Source organism: Macaca nemestrina, chromosome 7 (genome assembly GCF_043159975.1).
Source record: "Macaca nemestrina isolate mMacNem1 chromosome 7, mMacNem.hap1, whole genome shotgun sequence".
Classification (NCBI taxonomy): Eukaryota; Metazoa; Chordata; class Mammalia; order Primates; family Cercopithecidae; genus Macaca; species Macaca nemestrina.
Genome location: NC_092131.1, coordinates 105,322,550 through 105,343,509, shown reverse-complemented (window position 1 = coordinate 105,343,509; position 20,960 = coordinate 105,322,550). Strand labels below are relative to the sequence as shown.

The following is a 20,960-nucleotide window of genomic DNA, read 5'->3' as shown; positions in this document are numbered from 1 at the left end:
GTCAGCAGAAATATGGAAGAGACAGATAGTGTTGAGTTTTTTTTTGGTCTTAGTTGATGATAATAACATAATTCAGTAACTTAAAGGTGTTTTCTTTATATCTTCCATTGCCTATTCTTTAGCTCTGTTATCAAGAGATATTCGATTTTTTCTTTCTTTGTGCACAATTTGAGACACAGTTTGTATCCTCAAAAAGGCTACTGTTTTTTAGATTCTATATATGAGTAAGATCATATCATGTTTGTCTTTCTGTGTGTGTCTTATTTCACCTAACACAGTGTCCTCCAGGCTCATCCATGTTGCTGAAAATGACAGAATTTCATTTTGTTTTATGGTTGAATAGTATTCCATTTTATCTGTGTGTGTGTGTGTGTGTGTGTGTATGTATGTATATATGTATACACACACACATATATAGTCACATACACATACAATGATATATAAAATATATATATACACACACACACACACACATATTCATCTGTAGTTGGACATTTAGGTAGAGTCCATATCTTGTCTGTTGTGAATAACACAGAAATTCAGTAAACATGATCAAGGTGTCTGCAATAAACATGGGAGTGCAGATATCTTTCAAAATGCTGATTTTATTTACTTTGGATATATACACAGTAGTGGTATTGCTGAATCATATGATAGTTCTATTTTTAATTTTTTGAGGGACCTCCATAATGAGTAGAATAGTTATTACCAGGAGCTGGGCACAGGTAGTGGCAAGGGAGAAACAGGGGAAGATGCTCAATGTGTACAAAATTACAGTTAGGAAGAATAAATTCTGGTTTTCTGTTACACAATAGGATGACTAGAGCAAATAATAATGTAATGCACATTTCAAGATAGCTAAAAAAGAATGTTTTGAATATTATCACTCCAAAGAAATGATAACTATTTAAAATAATGAATATGGTAATTACACAGATTTGGTCATTATACAATGTATACATACACTGAAACATCACGTTATATCCCATAAACATAAATATGTCTAATGATTGTATGTCAATTATAAATAAATTAATAAAAATGTTACTGTTTAAGGAAATAAAAGACATTTGAACTTAAAGTGATTTGAATAATATGGAAATAATTTACTAGCTTATTAACTTTTAAGTTGTTCAGTGGCTGGTGTATTTATATTTAGCAAATACTTAGTACTTGTCATTAGAGGAAGTTTAGGAGCAATGGGAATTGGATGAGAATACAAAAGGAAAAATTAGTCATAAAAAACCACAAAATTGAACAAAGGGTTAGAGTAGACATGGTGAGTTCTGATGATGCTACAACCTTACCCTTTCTTCCCTGAGTATATGGAAGACAGACATCACTAAATCAATCAAAACACATTTTTCACCTGAGCCCAGACATGGCTTTAGAATGCATTTCAGCAGTACAATACTCCAGTTATCTTCTATAAACAAAGGAGGGAAGACATTCCTATCTTTCCCTCATCAGTGCATTCTCCATAAAGACTGTTCATGTCAATACACTACCTGTAACTGGGTGGAGAATGTTTTCCTGACTCCCTTTGCAAAGTGAAGCAAGCATTGTGACTCCAAGATTGAGCTTCCACGTATTTAACTCTTCTGTCAAATCTCTCTCAAGGATTGGGTTCAGTGTCTTACAATCATGGAGTTCCAAAGACACTGCTTCTGTTACTTGATTTCTATTTCTGCTAAGGAATGAGAGGGATCATCCCACCCACCGACTTTACAAATGAGGAGGGAGATAGCTAACACGTACTGAATGGCAGTCAATATAGTGAGTGCTTTATATTTACATCTTTTTGTGTTTTATAACAACCACATAAGGTCAGTATTATGTCCCCATTTTATAGATAGGAGACAGTGTCAAAGAAATTAATTCATTTGCCTGAGATCCCAGAGGTGGTGAGGGATGAAGATAATATTTAATCTCAGATCTGTGACATCTGGCATCATGCTATTGAACTCTGGAGAGTTAGTTGTTTTTTTGTGATCTTGATAAAATCTGCTTCTTGGGTTCTTTTCATACCACCAAGTAGTTACATTTTTGATGACAGCCTTGAGCTGTACCTTCATACTTTCTTGAGTCTTGCAGACCACAGAGGCAGATGGAAAATGGGTAAACGTAGATCAGATATGTGTTAGAAACAATCAATCTATTTAAAACCTCATGCCAATCATGTGAAAATCTGGTCCCCTGGAGACCATCTTGATGGAAATGGAAAGCAAATTTGGGCTTAATCTTCTTATGTCCCTTTTTCTGCAGGACATCGTCCATATCAGGTGATCACCGCTCGAGTTCATCCAGGAGAGAGCAATGCCAGTTGGGTGATGAAGGGTACCTTGGAGTTCCTGGTCAGCAGTGACCCTGTGGCTAGGCTCTTGAGGGAAAACTTCATCTTCAAGATCATACCCATGCTCAACCCAGACGGTGTCATCAACGGCAAGTATGTCAGGCACCTGGCTCAGCCCAGCTGCATTTATGCTACCATAGTAACACTGTCATTTCACCAAGTGGGCGTGATTGGAGAGGCCTCGGTACTCTGCCAGGAATAAACTCTTGGTTTTCCGTTTTCTGGTACAAATAACAGCATACTTTCCATACACACTGATGTCAGTCTCATGGTTTCTCCGAATAGAAAAGTATAGAATTGAGACCTAGGCAGGAGGATCGCTTGAGACCAGTAGTGCAAGACCAGTCTGGGCAACACAGTGAGACCAGTCTCTTCAAAATAAATAAGTTTAAAAAATAGGAAGCTATAGAATCATAGGCAATTAATAGCAGAGGAAAAATCTAGTTTAACATTTTTCTTTTAAAAAGGAGGAAACTGGTGTCCAGGGTAATCAAATGATCTGTCCGAATCACATGGTGGGTTAATGACAAAGTCAGGGCTCAAACTGTGATTTCTTCAGAGTAAGACCAATGCTTTTATTTACTTACTAATATTTACTACAGGGAAATCTTTATTCTCAGTCAGATATAATAGGATACAGTTATAATAATGGTGTCCCTCTAGCTAAATAAAATGTTGGCTGAAAAATAGAAGGTTGAGGTCATTCTTCTCTTTACCTAGCCCTTACAGAACTCTTCGAAATATATGATGGGAAAGATGGTTTCCATGCCTGGTGAGCTCCGTCGAAATGGGTCACATTCTCACAGTTTGTGAGCTGAGGCCCAGACATCAGATGAGGCACCCAAAGTCACACAGGTGGTGCATGAGGGTGACAGGATTAACATCCACAAAGACGTCTTTCAAACTTTGTGGGCAAACGATAAAGCCCCTTGCCATGGTAATAGATGATTCTTTTTACTATAGGAATGGACATTATATGCTATAAGAAAAAGAGAATACAAGATAAACTGAAAATATTGAAGGAAAAAAATTCAAAACCTACAAATGGAAAATGTATTTTTAATAAAAAAATTAGTATCAAAGAAGCAAAAAAGAATTTAGACAACTATAAAATATAGCAATATTAAAATTGTTAAATGAAGGAGATAAAATGAGAATTACAAAGAAATACTAAACAAAACCAAAAACTTCAAAGAGATAAAATGAAAATGACTGAAATAAGAATGATGTAAGAAAAATGAAATAATTCATTTTTTAAGAAAAAATTTAAGTGTTCAACAGCCGAGAATAGACTAGCTTCAAAAGATAAGCACCAAAGATAGATAAATTAAAAAGGTTAAAACTATGAAGATGATAAATTACAAAAAGATGAAAAGCATAAATTCCAAATGATGAAATATGTTAAACTATGCTAAAGGAAAGCAAATAAAAACTACAGATCATAAAAATAAATTTCAGTACACACACACACACACACACACACACACATACACACACACACACACACACACACACACAGATAAGACACCTATGTGTTCTTCACAGGTGAGCTCCTCCCAGCTTAGCAGTTGCCGGATTTCATTTTGTTTAATTTTTTTATGGTGATTATTTGAGGGCAGAGAATGTTGGGCAGAGAGCAGGGTTTCTTCTCTTTCTCTGTGGTGACTGATTGGCCTTTAAGCACATGGGAAAATGGGAGGCCAAGTCCTTCACTAAGAAACTCGATCAGACCTTGGAAAGCAATTAGCCTTCTGAGCTCTCAAGCTTGAAAGGCCCCAAAGCAGTGTTCGCTCCTGGTCAAACAGAACTCAGCCGGCTCTTGCTCTGTGCTCCTTTAACGGCAGAGAACAGCTCTGGGACATCAGTGAATGGCTCCTCCCTGCTTGAGCAGCCAAGGATTTGACTAGCAAGCTTTCTCAGCCTAAATGGATGAAAAACAGTTATGCAAGGCATCTTGAGGGACATGATCCCATTTTGACATTTTCTCATCCAAATTGGTTCTTTTCCGAAATCTTTCCTTCGCTGGAATTGTCTGAGGTCCAGTAGAGAATGGAAAGAGCCCTGGATCTAGAGTCATAAGGTTCATTGGGAATTCTGGCTTTTCTCCTGCCCTAGTCAGTTTTCTCTTCTGTTAGAAGAGGAAGACAATATGCTCCCTGTTGACCATTCTGAAAAAGGTCTCAGAAGCCCAAGGCAATATTCAAGCTCAGGGATTAAGTATTGTAGTTTCTTCAATTTTAAATGCTTACACCTCCAAATCAGGGGCTTTATCCAGATCTCTGGTTTAAAGGTTAATGTGATCTCAGTCACTGAGTATCATCCTGGCCTGGACACACATTATTTCCAGCTCATAGCTGGTTGCTTTGGGTTCCCAAATGGAAGGCCAGCTTCTTCTTAGTGACACTGGCATTTATCATCATTACCATTATTTATTATGACTAAAATTACCTTTTTATTTATATAGCATCTTTCATCATGGAGCTCAAGGCACTTTGTAAATCACTTGGATTACCCAAACAATTTTGGCTGAAAGGGACTTGGAAATCATAGTGTTATTCTACTGAAGGAAAAATCCACAGGTCATAGCACAACATTATGAAAAAACTTGAGACTGCCTGAATATATAATGTCTCATCATAAAAGAGCTTAAAAGTCTCAGTGCCTGAGCCCTCCTTAGAACATACCTAACACATGGTTTATCTAATTGCTGCTTGAACTAGTTCTGTGATTGACGTTTTACTTCAGGGCATGCCCACTCTGTTGTGTATAATCAGGTGGATTTGTGTCTTACTGTGTTTTCATCTTTGTCCTGTGAGCTTCACCCATTTTAATCATTCCTCCCTTAGGATATCCCATGGATAAAATCTAATCCCCCTCATCCATGCCTGAACTTCCCCATGTGAAGTTCTCTCCAACCTTGAGGCGGTTCACCTAAATTTTCTGTATATGGTATTTTTTCTGATGTTCTCATCTTCGCTGATTTTCTCTGAGTATATTCTTATTAATAGGCTCCTTTTTGTGACACTGTAGTCTTTTGTCCTTTGTAATGTATTTTAACAGTTTTGGGGGGAGAGATTTTTTTTGGTTACATGGATAAGTTATTTTAGTGGTAATTTCTGGGATTTTGGTGCACCCATCACCCGAGCAGTGTACATTGTATCCAATATGTAGTCTTTTATCCCTCACCCCCCAACCCTTCCACGACAAGTCTCCAAAGTCCAGTATATCATTCTCATGCCTTTGCGTCCTCATAGCTTAGCTCCCACTTACAAATGAAAACATACGATATTTGGTTTTCCATTCCTGAGTTACTTCACTTAGAATAATAGTCTCCAACTCCATCGAAGTTACTGCAAAGGCCATTATTTCATTCCATTTTATTCCATGGTGATATAGATATATATACACACACACACACACACACATATATGTATATATACACACACACACATATATATATCACATTTTCCTTATCCACTCATTGGTTGATGGCACTTAGGTTGGTTCCATATCTCTGCAATTGTGAATTGTGCTGCTGTAAACATGTATGTTCAAGTGTCTTTTTCATATAATGACTTCTTTTCCTTTGGGTAGATATCCAGTAGTGGGATTACTGGATCGAATGGTAGTTCTACCTTTAGTTCTTTAAGGAATCTCCATACTGTTTTTTCATAGTGGTTGTACGAGTTTACATTCCCATCAGCAGTGTAAAAGTGGTCTCTTTGCACCACATCCACGCTAACATCTATTACATTTTGAATTTTTAATTATGGTAATTGTTGCAGGAGTAAGGTGATATCTCATTGTGGTTTTAATTTGCATTTCCCTGATAGTTAGTGATGTTGAGCGTCTTTTTTCATATGTTTCTTGGCTACTTGTATAATCTTTTGAGAACTTTCTATTCATGTCCTTTGCCCACTTTTTGATGGGAGTTTTTTTCTTGCTATTTTGTTTGAGTTCCTTGTAGATTTTGGATATTAGTCCTTTGTTGGATGCATAGTTTGCAAGGATTTTTCTCCCACTCTGGGTTGTCTGTTTACTCTGCAGATTATTTCTTTTGCTGTGCAGGAGCTTTTTAGTTTAATTAGGTCTCATCTATTTTGTTGTTACATTTGCTTTTGGGTTCTTAGTCATGAATTCTTTGCCTAAGCCAGTGCCAAAAGAGTTTTTACAATATTATCTTCTGGAATTTCTATGGTTTTAGGTCTTAGATTTAAGTCTTTGATCCATCTTGAGTTAATTTTTGTATAAGGTGAGAGATGAAGATCTAGTTTCATTCTTATACATGTGGCTTGCCAATTACCCCAGCACCATTTATTGAATAGCATGTCCTTTTCCCACTTTATGCTTTTTTGTGTGCTTTGTCAAATATCACTTGGTTGTTAAGTATTGGCTTTATTTCTGGGTTTTCTATTTTGTTCCATTGGTCTACATGCCTATTTTTATGCTAGCACCATGCTGTTTTGGTAACTAAAGCCTTATAGTGTAATTGAAGTCAGGTAAAAAGATGCCTCCAGATTTTTTCTTTTTTCTTAGTACTGCTTCGGTTATGCGGGCTCTCTTTTTGTTTATTTGTTTCATATGAATTTTAGGATTGTTTTTTCTAATTCTTTGAAGAATGATGATGGTATTTTAATGGGAATTACATTTACTCTGTAGACTGCTTTTGGCAGCATGGTTATTTTCACAATATTGACTCTATCTTTCCATGAGCATGGGGTGTGTTTCCATTTGTCTGTGTCACCTATGATTTTTTTTTCAGCAGTGTTTTGTTTTCCTAGTAGAGGTATTTTACCTCCTTGGTTAAGTGTATTTCTAGGTTATTTATTTATTTATTTTTAGAGCTGTTGCAAAAGTGACTGAGTTCTTGATTTGATTCTCAGCTCGGTTGCTGTTGGTGTATAGCAGTGCTACTGATTTGTGTATATTGATTTTGTATCCTGAAACTTTACTGAATTCATTTATTAGATGTGAGAGCTTTTTGGATGAGTCTTTAGGGTTTTCTAGGTATACAATCATACCATTGGCAAACAGTGACAGTTTGACTTCCTATTTACTGATTTGGATGCCCTTTATTTCTTGTCTGATTGCTGTGGCTGGGACTTCCAGTACTATGTTCAATAGACGTGATTAATGTGGACATTCTTAGTAGGCTTCTTAAAGGTGAAAAAACTGTCCTGTGTGTTGTCTGATCAGCAAAGAGGCAATCCTTGCATAAAGATTAGAGAAGCAAAACCTGAACTTGGCACTTAACCTACAAAGCTTTACTTCTCTCTCACAAATAAAAATGGACCTTATGGAGCTTGCAATAACGAGTAAAAGTAGACCAGTTTCCTTTTGTGGTGATGGTGATGGAACTTCTGAGAGTGGCTGATAGCTTTTGGTAAGAGTGGCCAGTGAAATAAAGGCATGATTTCCCAGCAAAATTTAGGGAATCCTGCCAAGCCAAGGATCTCTTAGCAACTTGTCTGAAGAGGAAAAGAAAATACAAATATGGAAGGTTATATTAATTTCAAAAACAAACAAACAAACATTTTGTCATCTTTCTGGCCTGGAAGTTTGTGTTGAATTGGGCTGAGTTCTAAGTAAATCAGGAGGACTGATCCAACGGTTCCTTGACACTTAAAAATCTTCCCAAGGTGGGGTAAAAATAGAATGGGTGGTCAACAGATTTTGTTAGAGCAGAAGTGATAATTGGTGGTTGGATTAGAGTGGTAAGTGGGGTGAAGACAGGTGATTCCTGAACTGCATCAAAGGTAGACATGATATATAATGAGCACGGGGTGAGGGAGAAGAAATTCAAGCATGATTCCCAATCTTTTTATCTTGGTTGTTGGGCAGTAGTGACAAAATAATTTTTATAAAGCCAATACACAGTCTAACATTTTATTTACAGGATAACCAGGGCATATTGATTCTTAGAGTATATACAACTCTAAAAACTTGATTATCTTTTTTCAAGAACATTGTGGAACAGAAGCAAACAGCAATAAAGAGCAAAGACTCTACTAGAAGTAAATACACCAAGGTATTAAAACATAATAGCTGAATGCACTAGAGGAAACAAATCAAACTATAAAAATCAGATAAAAAATCTTGACCATTTTAACAATCTGGGACCATTTAAAGTTAGTGCCAGTAGTGTTTACTCCACTGTGGGTTGTGAAGACTTTACAATAAGAGCACTCACAGAATCTATCTAAAAAATTATTCAGCACCTTTTATGGACCAAGAAAGAAGCTAGTTCTTTTACATATATTGTCTTATTAGTCATCACTATAGCCCAACAAATGTAGGTCTTCTATGCAATTTCTAGATAAGAAAACTGGAGCACACAGGGGTTCAGTTTTGAGTGCAGTTTAAACAGCTGGTGTTACAGAATCAGGAATTTAAGTCTATCCTACATTACTTTGCTGTAGTTATTTAAGGGAATTAGAATGTAATAACCTTAATATGTTCTTGCAGGGCAGATTCTTATATATTATTTAGTCCCCGTCATTCAAATGATAAGGAAACAGACCAAAGAGGTAAACGAGTTATCCACAATTACATAGCTAGTTCAAGGTGGAACTGGTATAAGAAATCGTCTAGGTAATGAAAACACACACACACACACACACACACACACACACACACACCCATGCCCAAGGTTATATGACTAGCTTGTGGGACAGCTAACTTCAAATCCCTGTTTATTTTGGTCTATCAGGTCTTCCCAACCTTGTATGGAGATTAATAAATAGAGTCTCAGCCCCATCACCTGGTTGGTTCTGAAATTCGTCTTGCTGACTCAGACCTTCATATCCAGGGTGCCTGGAAGAAGCCATGGTGCAGCCTTGCCCAGATTTCTGTCGCTCTTGCCTAGGATGAATGAATTGGTTCATCCTCACTTCCTAGCTTGGCTTGATCCTGGATACTCTACCTTGACTTTCCAGCTTTCTCTACTAGAGAATGCCATGTCCTTCCCTGTCACTGCCAGCTTTTGGCTGCAAACACCATGCAACTGACTGTGAATATTTATTGTCATGGGGCTTCTGTTCCATGACCCACTTTCACTCAACTCTCCAGGATCACCAGGGACTTAGACTGCCACCTCTGGGCTGGACCATGCCTTTTCCTTCCCATTTTGACCTCAGCTCTACTTTTGAATGTATTTAAAGTCCTTTGATATAATAACATGCATCAGTGGTCCTCAGACTTTTGGATTTCACAGATCTGTTGAATTTAAATAAACAGAGGAGTGATTAGTAAGTATGTCACTTTTGATTTGAACAAGTAAGAATAGAAGATACTCTCTGAAACCCCAAAGAATTGACTGGGGAAAGTTTCAGTCTCATTTGTTTCTTGGGCTGCTGCCTTTCCTACTTGGGATCATGCAGATAATCCAGGAGCAAGTGATGCTGGGCCTGTAGATCACGGCAATGAGCATACTTGCCATGTTCACTATAATCCATGCTGCTGGTACCCATGAAGGCTTCTCTGTGGACAGGAAGAAGTGTGTAGTCAATGAGTATGTTAGTTATTCTCACGGTTAATCATCCTGTTCCAGGAACAGAGAAAATTCTGGAACAGGAAAAGGTGCCTGAAAAATGGGCCCTTAAGGGAAAGAAGCAATGCTCCTGAGCTTTAAATTGGGAATACTCAGGTCTAACCACGGGGTCCCTGTAGGTCATAGAGGAAAGACAGCATCTGCCCTATGGAGGAGGCCAGAGGAGACAAGTAGCCTCTTGAGAATGAGAACAGCTGTACTAATAATCAGTTTTAATTTTTTAGAGTAGTTATCTGTTGCTATATAATTGACTATTTAAGGGTTAATCAGTCTTCTAGTCTTGTTTCAGCTATGCTACTGGGCTTTAAAGAAAGTGCCTGTGCCTAAGATTGGTGAAGGGGAAAAGTGGCACTAATACTTAACGAAATTCCTAAGGGAACAGTGGGAACAGTACAATGGCTAATACATTTTAAGAGTTGTACTCAGTAAAATGAGAACACTTAAGAAAATAAAATAGATTTGTTTTCTAATTATAAAAATGATACATGATACAGCGGAGATAATAGGTGTTTCAAAAATAAGACCTAATATAAGGAATTAGTACAAATCGAATACAAGGTTCATGCAAGTGGTAGAAGTCTAAGTTCAAAAGGAGATGCAAAAACAAACAAACAAACAAACAAAGAAAACCCAGGAGATTAAGAGCTGCAGAGACAGCTACCAGAACTGCAGAGGCAGCTACCGCCTGTAATAATGGAGGACGCAAATGGAAGAGGAGGAGTTACCAGAACCTAGCAGGTTGAGGGGCTCCATGAGGCTGGTGTTTGGAACTCTGCGAAGGGAGACTGATCTGGCTAGGGCTTCAGTGCACAGCAGGCACAGCCTAGAGGGTGAAGGAGTTTAGAGTGGCCTGTATCCAAATAGCAAAGAACCATTTGGTTCTTCCTGCTGCTAATGCCTTTGATGGAGTACAGCAATGTTGGTTCTGTGGGAGCTGAAGGAGTAGGCATTGACACATTTGATGGCAGTTGCTCTGGCCTTGTAACTGGAACTGGGAAACAGAAAGGGTGTGTTTTTCTTTCTCAACTTGCCTTCCTATTTTTCTCTAGGGCTTCTCATTGGCAGAACCTACTGTCAACTGTCAAGGGCATCTGAGCACTATAGACTGCAGAGTTTTAGCAACAGGTGAAAATAAGTGCAAAATATCTATTTACAGAGTGCTCAACATGCCCTAGTATGGTTCTTAGCACTGTGTCTATGTGACTTCATTGTTTTCAAAAAAACAAAATGATTTTATTGTTTCCAGTGGGAAAAAATGACACATCATTATTATAAACAATTCAGTATGTATAGAAAAAGCTTAAGGAAGAAATTTAAAGGCACCTAAATTCACAACTATTGCATTGTATAATTCCAAAGGGCATCATTTACATTATAGTCTATTATAATTACACAGTGCCTCTGGAATTTTGTAACATAGAGGGTCTTCCTGAGTCAAGCTGCCCAGAGAAAAACATTATTAGCAAGTTGAAGGAGATATTTTAGCCATTTGTCTATAAATTGACAGCTTTAGGTATATCAGCTAAATCTTTAAGTATGGTTCTATTTTAACTTTCATAAGATAATATTCTATTTTGATTTTCATAAGATAATATATTTTGTAGTATAATTTATAAACTAACCACATCTTCCTATGGCAAAATACAAATTAAATGATCAGTTTTAAAAATAACCATCTTTTAGTAAGATGGGGCCATAATTAATGTAAACAATTCCTCATTATAAACTGTAGAGAGATAAATATTTTGTTTATTCTTAGCGATCTTTTTCTGGTTATTTTTGTTGTTGTTGTTTCGGTTGTATTTTATTATTATACTTTACGTTCTAGGTTACATGTGTACAATGTACAGGTTTATTACATATGTATACACGTACCATGTTGGTGTGCTGTACCCATTAACTCATCATTTACATTAGGTATATCTCCTAATGCTATCCCCACCCCCCGACTCCACAACAGGCCCCAGTATGTGATGTTCCCCTTCCTGTGTCCAAGTGATCTCATTGTTCAATTCCCACCTATGAGTGAGAACATGCGGTGTTTGGTTCTCTGTTCTTGTGATAGTTTGCTGAGAATGACGATTTCCAGCTGCATCCATGTCCGTACAAAGGACACAAACTCATCCTTTTTTTATGGCTGCATAATATTCTGTGGTGTATATGTGCCACATTTTCTTAATCCAGTCTGTCACTGATGGACATTTGGGTTGATTCCAAGTCTTTGCTATTGTGAATAGTGCTGCAATAAACATACGTGTGCATGTGTCTTTATAGCAGTATGATTTATAATCCTTTGGGTATATACCCAGTAATGGGATGGCTGGATCAAATGGTATTTCTGGTTCTAGATCCTTGAGGAATCGTCACACTGTTTTCCACAATGGTTGAACTAGTTTGCAGTCCCACCAACAGTGTAAAAGTGTTCCTATTTCTCCACATCCTCTCCAGCACCTGTTGTTTCCTGACTTTTTAATGATTGCCATTATAACTGGTGTGAGATGGTATCTCATTGTGGTTTTGATTTGCATTTCTCTGATGGCCAGTGATGATGAGCATTATTTCATGTGTCTGTTGGCTGCATAAATGTCTTATTTTGAGAAGTATCTGTTCATATCCTTTGCCCACTTTTTGATAGAGTTGTTTTGTTTTTTTTCTTGTAAATTTGTTTGTGTTCTTTATAGGTTCTGGATATTAGCCCTTTGTCAGATGAGTAGATTGCAAAAATTTTCTTCCATTCTGTAGGTTGCCTGTTTAATCTGATGGTAGTTTCTTTTGCTGTGCAGAAGCTCTTTAGTTTAATGAGATCCCATTTGTCAATTTTGGCTTTTGTTGCCATTGCTTTTGGTGTTTTAGACATAAAGTCCTTGCCCATGCCTATGTCCTGAATGGTATTGCCTCGGTTTTCTTTTAGGGTTTTTATGGTTTTAGGTCTAACATTTAAGTCTCTAATCCATCTTGAATTAATTTTTGTATAAGGAGTAAGGAAGGGATCCAGTTTCAGCTTTCTACATATGGCTAGCCAGTTTTCCCAGCACCATTTATTAAATGGGAAATCCTTTCCACATTTCTTGTTTTTGTCTGGTTTGTCAAAGATCAGATGGTTGTAGATGTGTGGTATTATTTCTGAAGGCTCTGTTCTGTTTCATTGGTCTATATCTCTGTTTGGTACCAGTACCATGCTGCTTTGGTTAGTGTAGCGTTGTAGTATAGTTTGAAGTTAGGCAGCGTGATGCCTCCAGCTTTGTTCTTTTGGCTTAGGATTGTCTTGGCAATGCGGGCTCTTTTTTGGTTCCATATGAACTTTAAAGCAGTTTTTTCCAATTCTGTGAAGAAAGTCATTGGTAGCTTGATGGGGATGGCATTGGAATCTAAAAATTACCTTGGGCAGTATGGCCATTTTCACAATATTGATTCTTCCTATCCATGAGCATGGAATGTTCTTCCTTTGTTTGTGTCCTCTTTTATTTCATTGAGCAGTGGTTTGTAGTTCTCCTTGAAGAGGTCCTTCACATCCCTTGTAAGTTGGATTCCTAGGTATTTTATTCTCTTTGAAGCAATTGTGAATGGGAGTTCATTCATGATTTGGTTCTCTGTTTGTCTGTTATTGGTGTATAAGACTGTTTGTGATTTTTGCACATTGATTTTGTATCCTGAGACTTTGCTGAAGTTGCTTATCAGCTTAAGGAGATTTTGGACTGAGGTGATGGGGTTTTCTAAATATACAATTATGTCATCTGCAAACAGGGATAATTTGACTTCTTCTTTTCCTAATTGAATACCCTTTATTTCTTTCTCTTGCCTGATTGCCCTGGCCAGAACTTCCAATACTGTGTTGAATAGGAGTGGTGAGAGAGGGCATCCCTGTCTTGTGCCAGTTTTCAAAGAGAATGCTTCCAGTTTTTGCCCATTCAGTATGATACTGGCTGTGGGTTTGTCATAAATAGCTGTTATTATTTTGAGATATGTTCCATCAATACCGAATTAATTGAGAGTTTTTAGCATGAAGAGCTGTTGAATTTTGTCAAAGGCCTTTTCTGCATCTATTGAGGTAATCATGTGGTTTTTGTCTTTGGTTCTGTTTATATGCTGGATTATGGTTATTGATTTTTGTATGTTGAACCAGCCTTGCATCCCAGGGATGAAGCCCACTTGATCATGTTGGATAAGCTTTTTGATGTGCTGCTGAATCCGGTTTGCCAGTTTTTTATTGAGGATTTTTGCATCGATGTTCATCAGGGATATTGGTCTAAAATTCTCTTTTTTTGTTGTGTCTCTGCCAGGCTTTTGTATTAGGATGATGTTGGCCTCATAAAATGAGTTAGGGAGGATTCCCTCTTTTTCTATTGATTGGAATAGTTTCAGAAGGAATGGTACCAGCTCCTCTTTGTACCTCTGGTAGAATTTGGCTTTGAATCTGTCTGGTCCTGGACTTTCTTTGGTTAGTAGGCTATGAATTATTGCCTCAATTTCAGAACCTGTTATTGGTCTATTCAGGGATTCCACTTCTTCCTGGTTTAGTTTTGGGAGAGTGTATGTGTTCAGGAATTTATCCATTTCTTCTAGGTTTTCTAGTTTATTTGAGTAGAGGTGTTTATAGTATTCTCTGATGGTAGTTTGTATTTCTGTGGGGTCCACGGTAATATTCCCTTTATCATTTTTTATTGCGTCTATTTGATTCTTCTCTCTTTTCTTCTTTATTAGTCTTGCTAATGGTCTACCAATTTTGTTGATCTTTTTAAAAAACCAGCTCCTGGACTCATTGATTTTTTGGAGAGTTTTTTAGTGTCTCTATGTTCTTCAGTTCTGCTCTGATGTTAGTTATTTCTCACCTTCTGCTAGCTTTTGAATGTGTTTGCTCTTGCTTCTCTAGTTTTTTTAATTGTGATGTTAGGGTGTCAATTTTAAATCTTTCCTGCTTTCTCTTGTGGGCATTTAGTGCTGTAAATATCCCTCTACACACTGCTTTAAATGTGTCCCAGAGATTCTGGTATGTTGTATCTTTGTTCTCATTGGTTTCAAAGAACATCTTTATTTCTGTCTTCATTTCGTTATGTACCCAGTAGTCATTCAGGAGCAGGTTGTTCAGTTTCCATGTAGTTGAGCAGTTTTGATTGAGTTTCTTAGTCCTGAGTTCTAGTTTGATTGTCCTGAGAGACAGTTTGTTATAATTTCTGTTCTTGTACATTTGCTGAGGAGTGCTTTACTTCCAACTATGTGGTCAGTTTTGGAATAAGTGTGATGTGGTGCTGAGAAGAATGTATATTCTGTTGATTTGGGGTGGAGAGTTCTGTAGATGTCTATTAGGTCCACTTGGTGCAGAGTTGAGTCAATTCCTGGATATCCTTGTTAACCTTCTGTCTTGTTGTTCTGTCTAATGTTGACAGTAGGGTGTTAAAGTCTCCCATTATTATTGTATGGGAGTCTAAGTTTCTTTGTAAGTCTCTAAGGACTTGCTTTATGAATCTGGGTGCTCCTGTATTGGGTGCATATATATTTAGGATAGTTAGCTCTTCCTGTTGAATTGATCCCTTTACCATTATGTAATGGCCTCCTCTGTCTCTTTTGATCTCTGTTGGTTTAAAGTCTGTTTTATCAGAGACTAGGATTGCGATTGCAACCCCTGCCTTTTTTGTTTTCCATTTGCTTGGTAGCTCTTTCTCCATCCCTTTATTTTGAGCCTATGTGTGCCTCTGCATGTGACATGGGTCTCCTGAATACAGCAAACTGATGGGTCTTGACTCTTTATCCAATTTTCCAGTCTGTGTCTTTTAATTGGAGCATTTAGTCCATTTACATTTAAGGTTAATATTGTTATGTGTGAACTAGATCCTGTCATTATGATGTAGCTGGTTATTTTGCTCGTTAGTTGATGCAGTTTCTTCCTAGCATCGATGGTCTTTACATTTTGGCATGTTTTTGCAATGGCTGGTATTGGTTGTTCCTTTCCATGTTTAGTGCTTCCTTCAAGATCTCTTGTAGGGCAGGCCTGGTGGTGACAAAATCTCTAAGCATTTGCTTGTCTGTAAAGGATTTTGTTTCTCCTTCACTTATGAAACTTAGTTTGGCTGGATATGAAATTCCAGGTTGAAAATTCTTTGCTTTAAGAATGTTGAATATTGGCCCCCACTCTCTTCTGGCTTGTAGAGCTTCAGTCTGATGGGCTTCCCTTTGTGGGTAAGCCGACATTTCTCTCTGGCTGCCTTTAACATTTTTTCCGTCATTTCAACTTTGGTGAATCTGACAGTTATGTGTGTTGGAGTTGCTCTTTTCAAGGAGTATCTTTGTGGCGTTCTCTGTATTTCCTGAATTTGAATGTTGGCCTGCCTTGCTAGGTTGGGGAAATTTTTCTGGATAATATCCTGCAGAGTGTTTTCCAACTTGGTTCCATTCTCCCTGTCACTTTCAGGTATACCAATCAGACATAGATTTGGTCTTTTCACATAATCTCATATTTCTTGTAGGCTTTGTTCATTTCTTTTTACTCTTTTTTCTCTAAACTTCTCTTCTCGCTTCATTTCATTCATTTGATCTTCAATTACTGATACTCTTTCTTCCAGTTGATCGAGTCAGTTACTGATGCTTGTGCATTTGTCATATAGTTCTTGTGTCATGGTTTTCATCTCTATGAGGTTGTTTATGGACTTCTCTGCATTAGGGTATTCTAGTTATCCATTTGTCAAATCTTTTTTCAAGGTTTTTAGTTTCTTTGCACTGAGTTTGTATTTCCTCCCTTAACTCTGAGAAGTTTGATAAACTGAAGCCTTCTTCTCTCAACTCGTCAAAGTCATTCTCTGTCCAGCTTTGTTCTGTTGCTGTCGAGGAGCTGTGTTCCTTTGGAGGGGGAGAGGCACTCTAATTTTTTGAATTTCCAGCTTTTCTACACTGCTTTTTCCCCATCTTTGTGGTTTTATCTACCTTTGGTCTTTGATGATGGTGACGTACAGATGGGGTTTTGGTGTTGATGTCCTTTCTGTTTGTTAGTTTTCCTTCTAACAGTCAGGACCCTCAGCTGTAGGTCTGTTGGAGTTTGCTTGAGGTCCACTCCAGACCTTGTTTGCCTGGGTGTCAGCAGCAGAGGCTGCAGAAGAGAGAATTTTGCTGAACAGCAAATGTTGCTGTCTGATTGTTGCTCTGGAAGCTTCGTCTCAGAGGTGTACCCGGCCGTGTCAGGTGTGAAGTGTCAGTTTGCACCTAGTGGGGGATGTCTCCCAGTTAGGCTACTTGGGGGTCAGGGACCCACTTGAGCAGGCAGTCTGTCCGTTCTCAGATCTGAACCTCTGTGCTAGGAGAATCACTACTCTCTTCAAAGCTGTCATACAGAGACATTTACATCTGCAGAGGTTTCTGCTGCTTTTTGTTTGGTGTGCCCTGTCCCCAGAGGTGGAGTCTACAGAGGCAGGCAGGCCTCCTTGAGCTGCAGTAGTCTCCACCCAGTTGGAGCTTCCCGGCTGCTTTGTTTACCTACTTAAGCCTCAGCAATGGCGGGCACCCCTCCCCCAGCCTTGCTGCCACCTTGCAGTTAGATCTCAGACTGCTGTGCTAGCAATGAGGGAGGCTCTGTGGGCATGGGACACTCTGAGCCAGGCATGGGATATAATCTCCTGGTGTGTTGTTTGCTAAGACCCTTGGTAAAGCACAGTATTGGGGTGGGAGTGACCCGATTTTCCAGGTGTTGTGTGTCATGGTTTCCCTTGGCTAGGATAAGGAATTCCCTTCTCCCTTGCACTTCCCAGGTGAGACAATGCCTTGCCCTGCTTTGGCTCTCACTCGTTGGGTTGCACCCACTGTCCTGCACCAACTGTCCAACACACCCCAGCAAGATGAACCCAGTACCTCAGTTGGAAATGCAGAAATCACCCATCTTCTGTGTCACTCATGCTGGGAGCTGGAGGCTGGAGCTGTTCCTATTTGGCCATCTTGGGCGCCCCCCTCTCTGGTTATTTTCTTAAGATAAAGTTTTAAAGTAGTCAGTTGAGTCAGATGTTATGCATATTTTATATTTGATACATATTGTTGCCAGATTACCCTCCTTAGAAAATTCACAGTTTATATTCCTTGTACTAATGGATAAAAGTGACTGGTCCTCATATCCTTGTTAACACTACACATTATCAACCTTTTCATTTTTTGTCAATCTGATTGGATAAACTTATGATTTTTAATTTTTATTTTTTATATTTATAATTTCTAATTATTGCAACTACCTGAAAAAGTAAATAGTTTAATTTCATTTTACAGACCAAAAAATAAAATTGAGGCAAAAGGAGATTGAGTGACATACTCAAGGTCAGTCCCATGTCTAATAAGTTTCAGATTCAGAAATTAAACTCAGGTTCATCTGGTTGCAAAGCTCTTGTTCTTTTCATTAGGGCTATACAGCCCCACTACGTCAAAGCTTCTAGACAATCATCCTGGTGTCTTTCCTCTTGAATGTTTCCAGCATAGAACTTGGGAAGTGGTAAGCGCCCAATATGTGTTTTGTAAGTCTAGTTCTGAGTATACCTAATCTTTCTAAAGTCTCTGAAAATGTGGCCCTCCAGGTAAGGTCATTCCAGAACAGAAGGACTGTAAAATGTTTTACTGTAGGTCAGATAGGAAGATAAAGTTTGTGTACTACTCATTGAAGTTATGGTTTTGTTGTACTTGTGGGCATAACAATCGCTTAGCATTTTTAATTTCCTTTTTCTCCTTTTAGTCATCATTTACTGTCTTGAAAGAATTACTAAAGACATACTGGGGAGCCTTGTTTTATGTCTGGGCATTCTCCAATAGGCTAAGGTTTAATAAGCATGGGGTCCATGGATCCTTCCAAGCTGGATTTACGACTGTGGCACTCTTGGATCATGTGGGGGAATGATTCCCTTTCCCATGATTCACTGGTCCATGTTTGGCTTCTGAAATGCACATTCCCTGTATGCCTATGGGTGTGAGTTTTGCAGTGCTCACCCTCAAAGCTAAGACAGAGGACCAGGACTCCTCTGCAGGAGGGAGAAGGAGCAACAGGAAGAAGCAGGGGAGACCCGCAAAGGCAGAGGGAAACTGGCTGTCACAGAGTGAGCTCCCAGCAGGCGTTTCTGTCTGTCTTTCTTTCCCTGTCTCTATCTCTGTTTCTCAATATTTTTCAATCTGTAACTCATCAAGGCATTGCATCCCCTCTGAAAGCTTACATGATCACAAGCTGAAGAACCTGTAGGAGAAAGTTCTACATGTTCTGTGGCCTCTGGGAAATGAATAATTCTGTTGATATTTTCTGTAGAAATGATGCTAATGAAAAGATGGGGGAGTAATATTCCCCTGACTCCCTTGTGAATTCTCATTCCAAGGTTTCAGCTGCAAACTTCTCCTTTCAGGCACAGGCCAGGGCAATTCGAAGCTCCTGCTGTAACATCTCTCTGTGAAATGTTTTCTATCCAAAAATCACAATCTCTTAGCAGTTAAAGCTTAACCTCTACCAGTCATCTGTTCCTTCCACATGGAACTCAACTGCTCTTCCTGGGAGCTGACAAAGGAGCTTAAACTTGCAATCATGTTTAATTCCTGAGTTTCATTCCTCACATTTTAATTTAGATTGCTTTGCTATTTTGTACTGTTTGAAATAGAGCAGAATTATTGGTGGATGGAAATTTTTGCTTTATTTGGTTTTTAGAAAAATTTAAGAATTTTGAGACATGAAGCAGAGATTGAGTGTTTGGATGAAAATGTCAATCTGGGTTCTGGTTCTATCCTGTTTATTCATCTCTGTGTCAAGATGCTCTAAGGGGAGATGGGCAAAAGGGTTTTTAATCTTCCTTTGTGTTATTTTCCTTATATTTAAAAATGGGGAAAATTGTTATTCTGATTCAGAAGGGGTCTGAGGAACTGTAATTTTTCCTCACTTTCTCCTGCCCTCACTGGGAAAAAAGTAGGGGTGGAGGTCTCAGCCATTTTGAATGCGAAGATATTCTCCTAGACAAAAAAAAAAAAAAAAAAAAAAGAAAAAAAAAAAGGAACATTATAGGAATAGTCTAATCTCACAGCTTTTGTTTACAACTTTATAAGATGAAAGACACATATTTAAATTTTAAAAAATATGCAGAAGTAACTGTTTTCTGTCTTAAATTCCTGCCTGGCAAATTTCTGTCAGTAATTCCCAAATCATCGTCTGTAGGGAATTTGCAGGGCATCCACAATGCGTCTTCAGACAAATGGAAGGAGGTGGAGAGACCCATGAAGAACATGGCACTTGGTGCAACTGTCCAAACCTCTGTCCGTAAACCACAGACATAGTATGGACTCAGAGAGCACTGAGGGCCCTGGTTCTAGCGGGCAACACACTCAATCTTGCTGATGAACTTGTTCATAGAGATCAAAATGGAAATTATTTGCTCTGGAAACTCTTAAGGTCCTGCTGCTAAGTCATTTGCATAGTGTTAAATGATGCATAGTGCTGGGGCTGGGTTCTGGGAGTGTGTTCCCAAGGGCTTCCTCACTGACACCCCATTCCCACCACCGCCTGCATACACAGAAGGCGTCAGGAGCTTGAGGACTCCATTTGCCTTCCTCAGACATTGCAGTTTTGAATAAATATTACTATTTATTATTCCCGAATTTAGAGTTATTAATTATATCAGCATAAACCTAATTTATGCCGTCATAAACAGCAATAATAAATGCTGCCAAATTCTAATACTCAGCTCTTGCCAACTGTGCCTGTAGTTGATGGGTTTTCCCCCCTCACTTCCCAGAAGCATTAAATTAAAAATGATTCAGTGTAACAGAATCATTGATCAAGTTGGGGCTGAGGCTCCTCGGGAAATGCATTTGTTTTGTTCAATGCTTTGCTCTTTCATTGGCCGGGCAGCTTCTGATGTCTGTCTGCATTCCAGTGTTTGTCCTTTCCTTCCTCCCCACCTCTGGTCCTCCTATAGGAGGAAGAAATCCGGGCGGGGATGCAGGGATAGAGGGAGGTAGATGAGCATCTATTCTTTTATTCTAAATTTAGACATCTCTCTTTTAGACATCTCTCTTCTTAGCATCCCCACTTCTAACACTTTATTTCAACATAAACTTAGAAGTCTT

General features: G+C 38.5%; 1 protein-coding gene across 9 annotated transcripts in view; it reads left to right on the top strand.

Moving 5' to 3' along the window:
• The window catches only part of LOC105488361 (AGBL carboxypeptidase 1), a 958,121-nt gene that overhangs the window by 343,623 nt on the left and 593,538 nt on the right, over positions 1 to 20,960 (top strand). For all 9 annotated transcript variants that reach the window (XM_071100734.1, XM_071100736.1, XM_071100739.1 and 6 more), the window contains one exon: positions 2,266 to 2,446. In XM_071100734.1, coding sequence (XP_070956835.1) covers positions 2,266 to 2,446 — 181 coding nt within the window. The remainder of the gene's footprint in view (positions 1 to 2,265; positions 2,447 to 20,960) is intronic.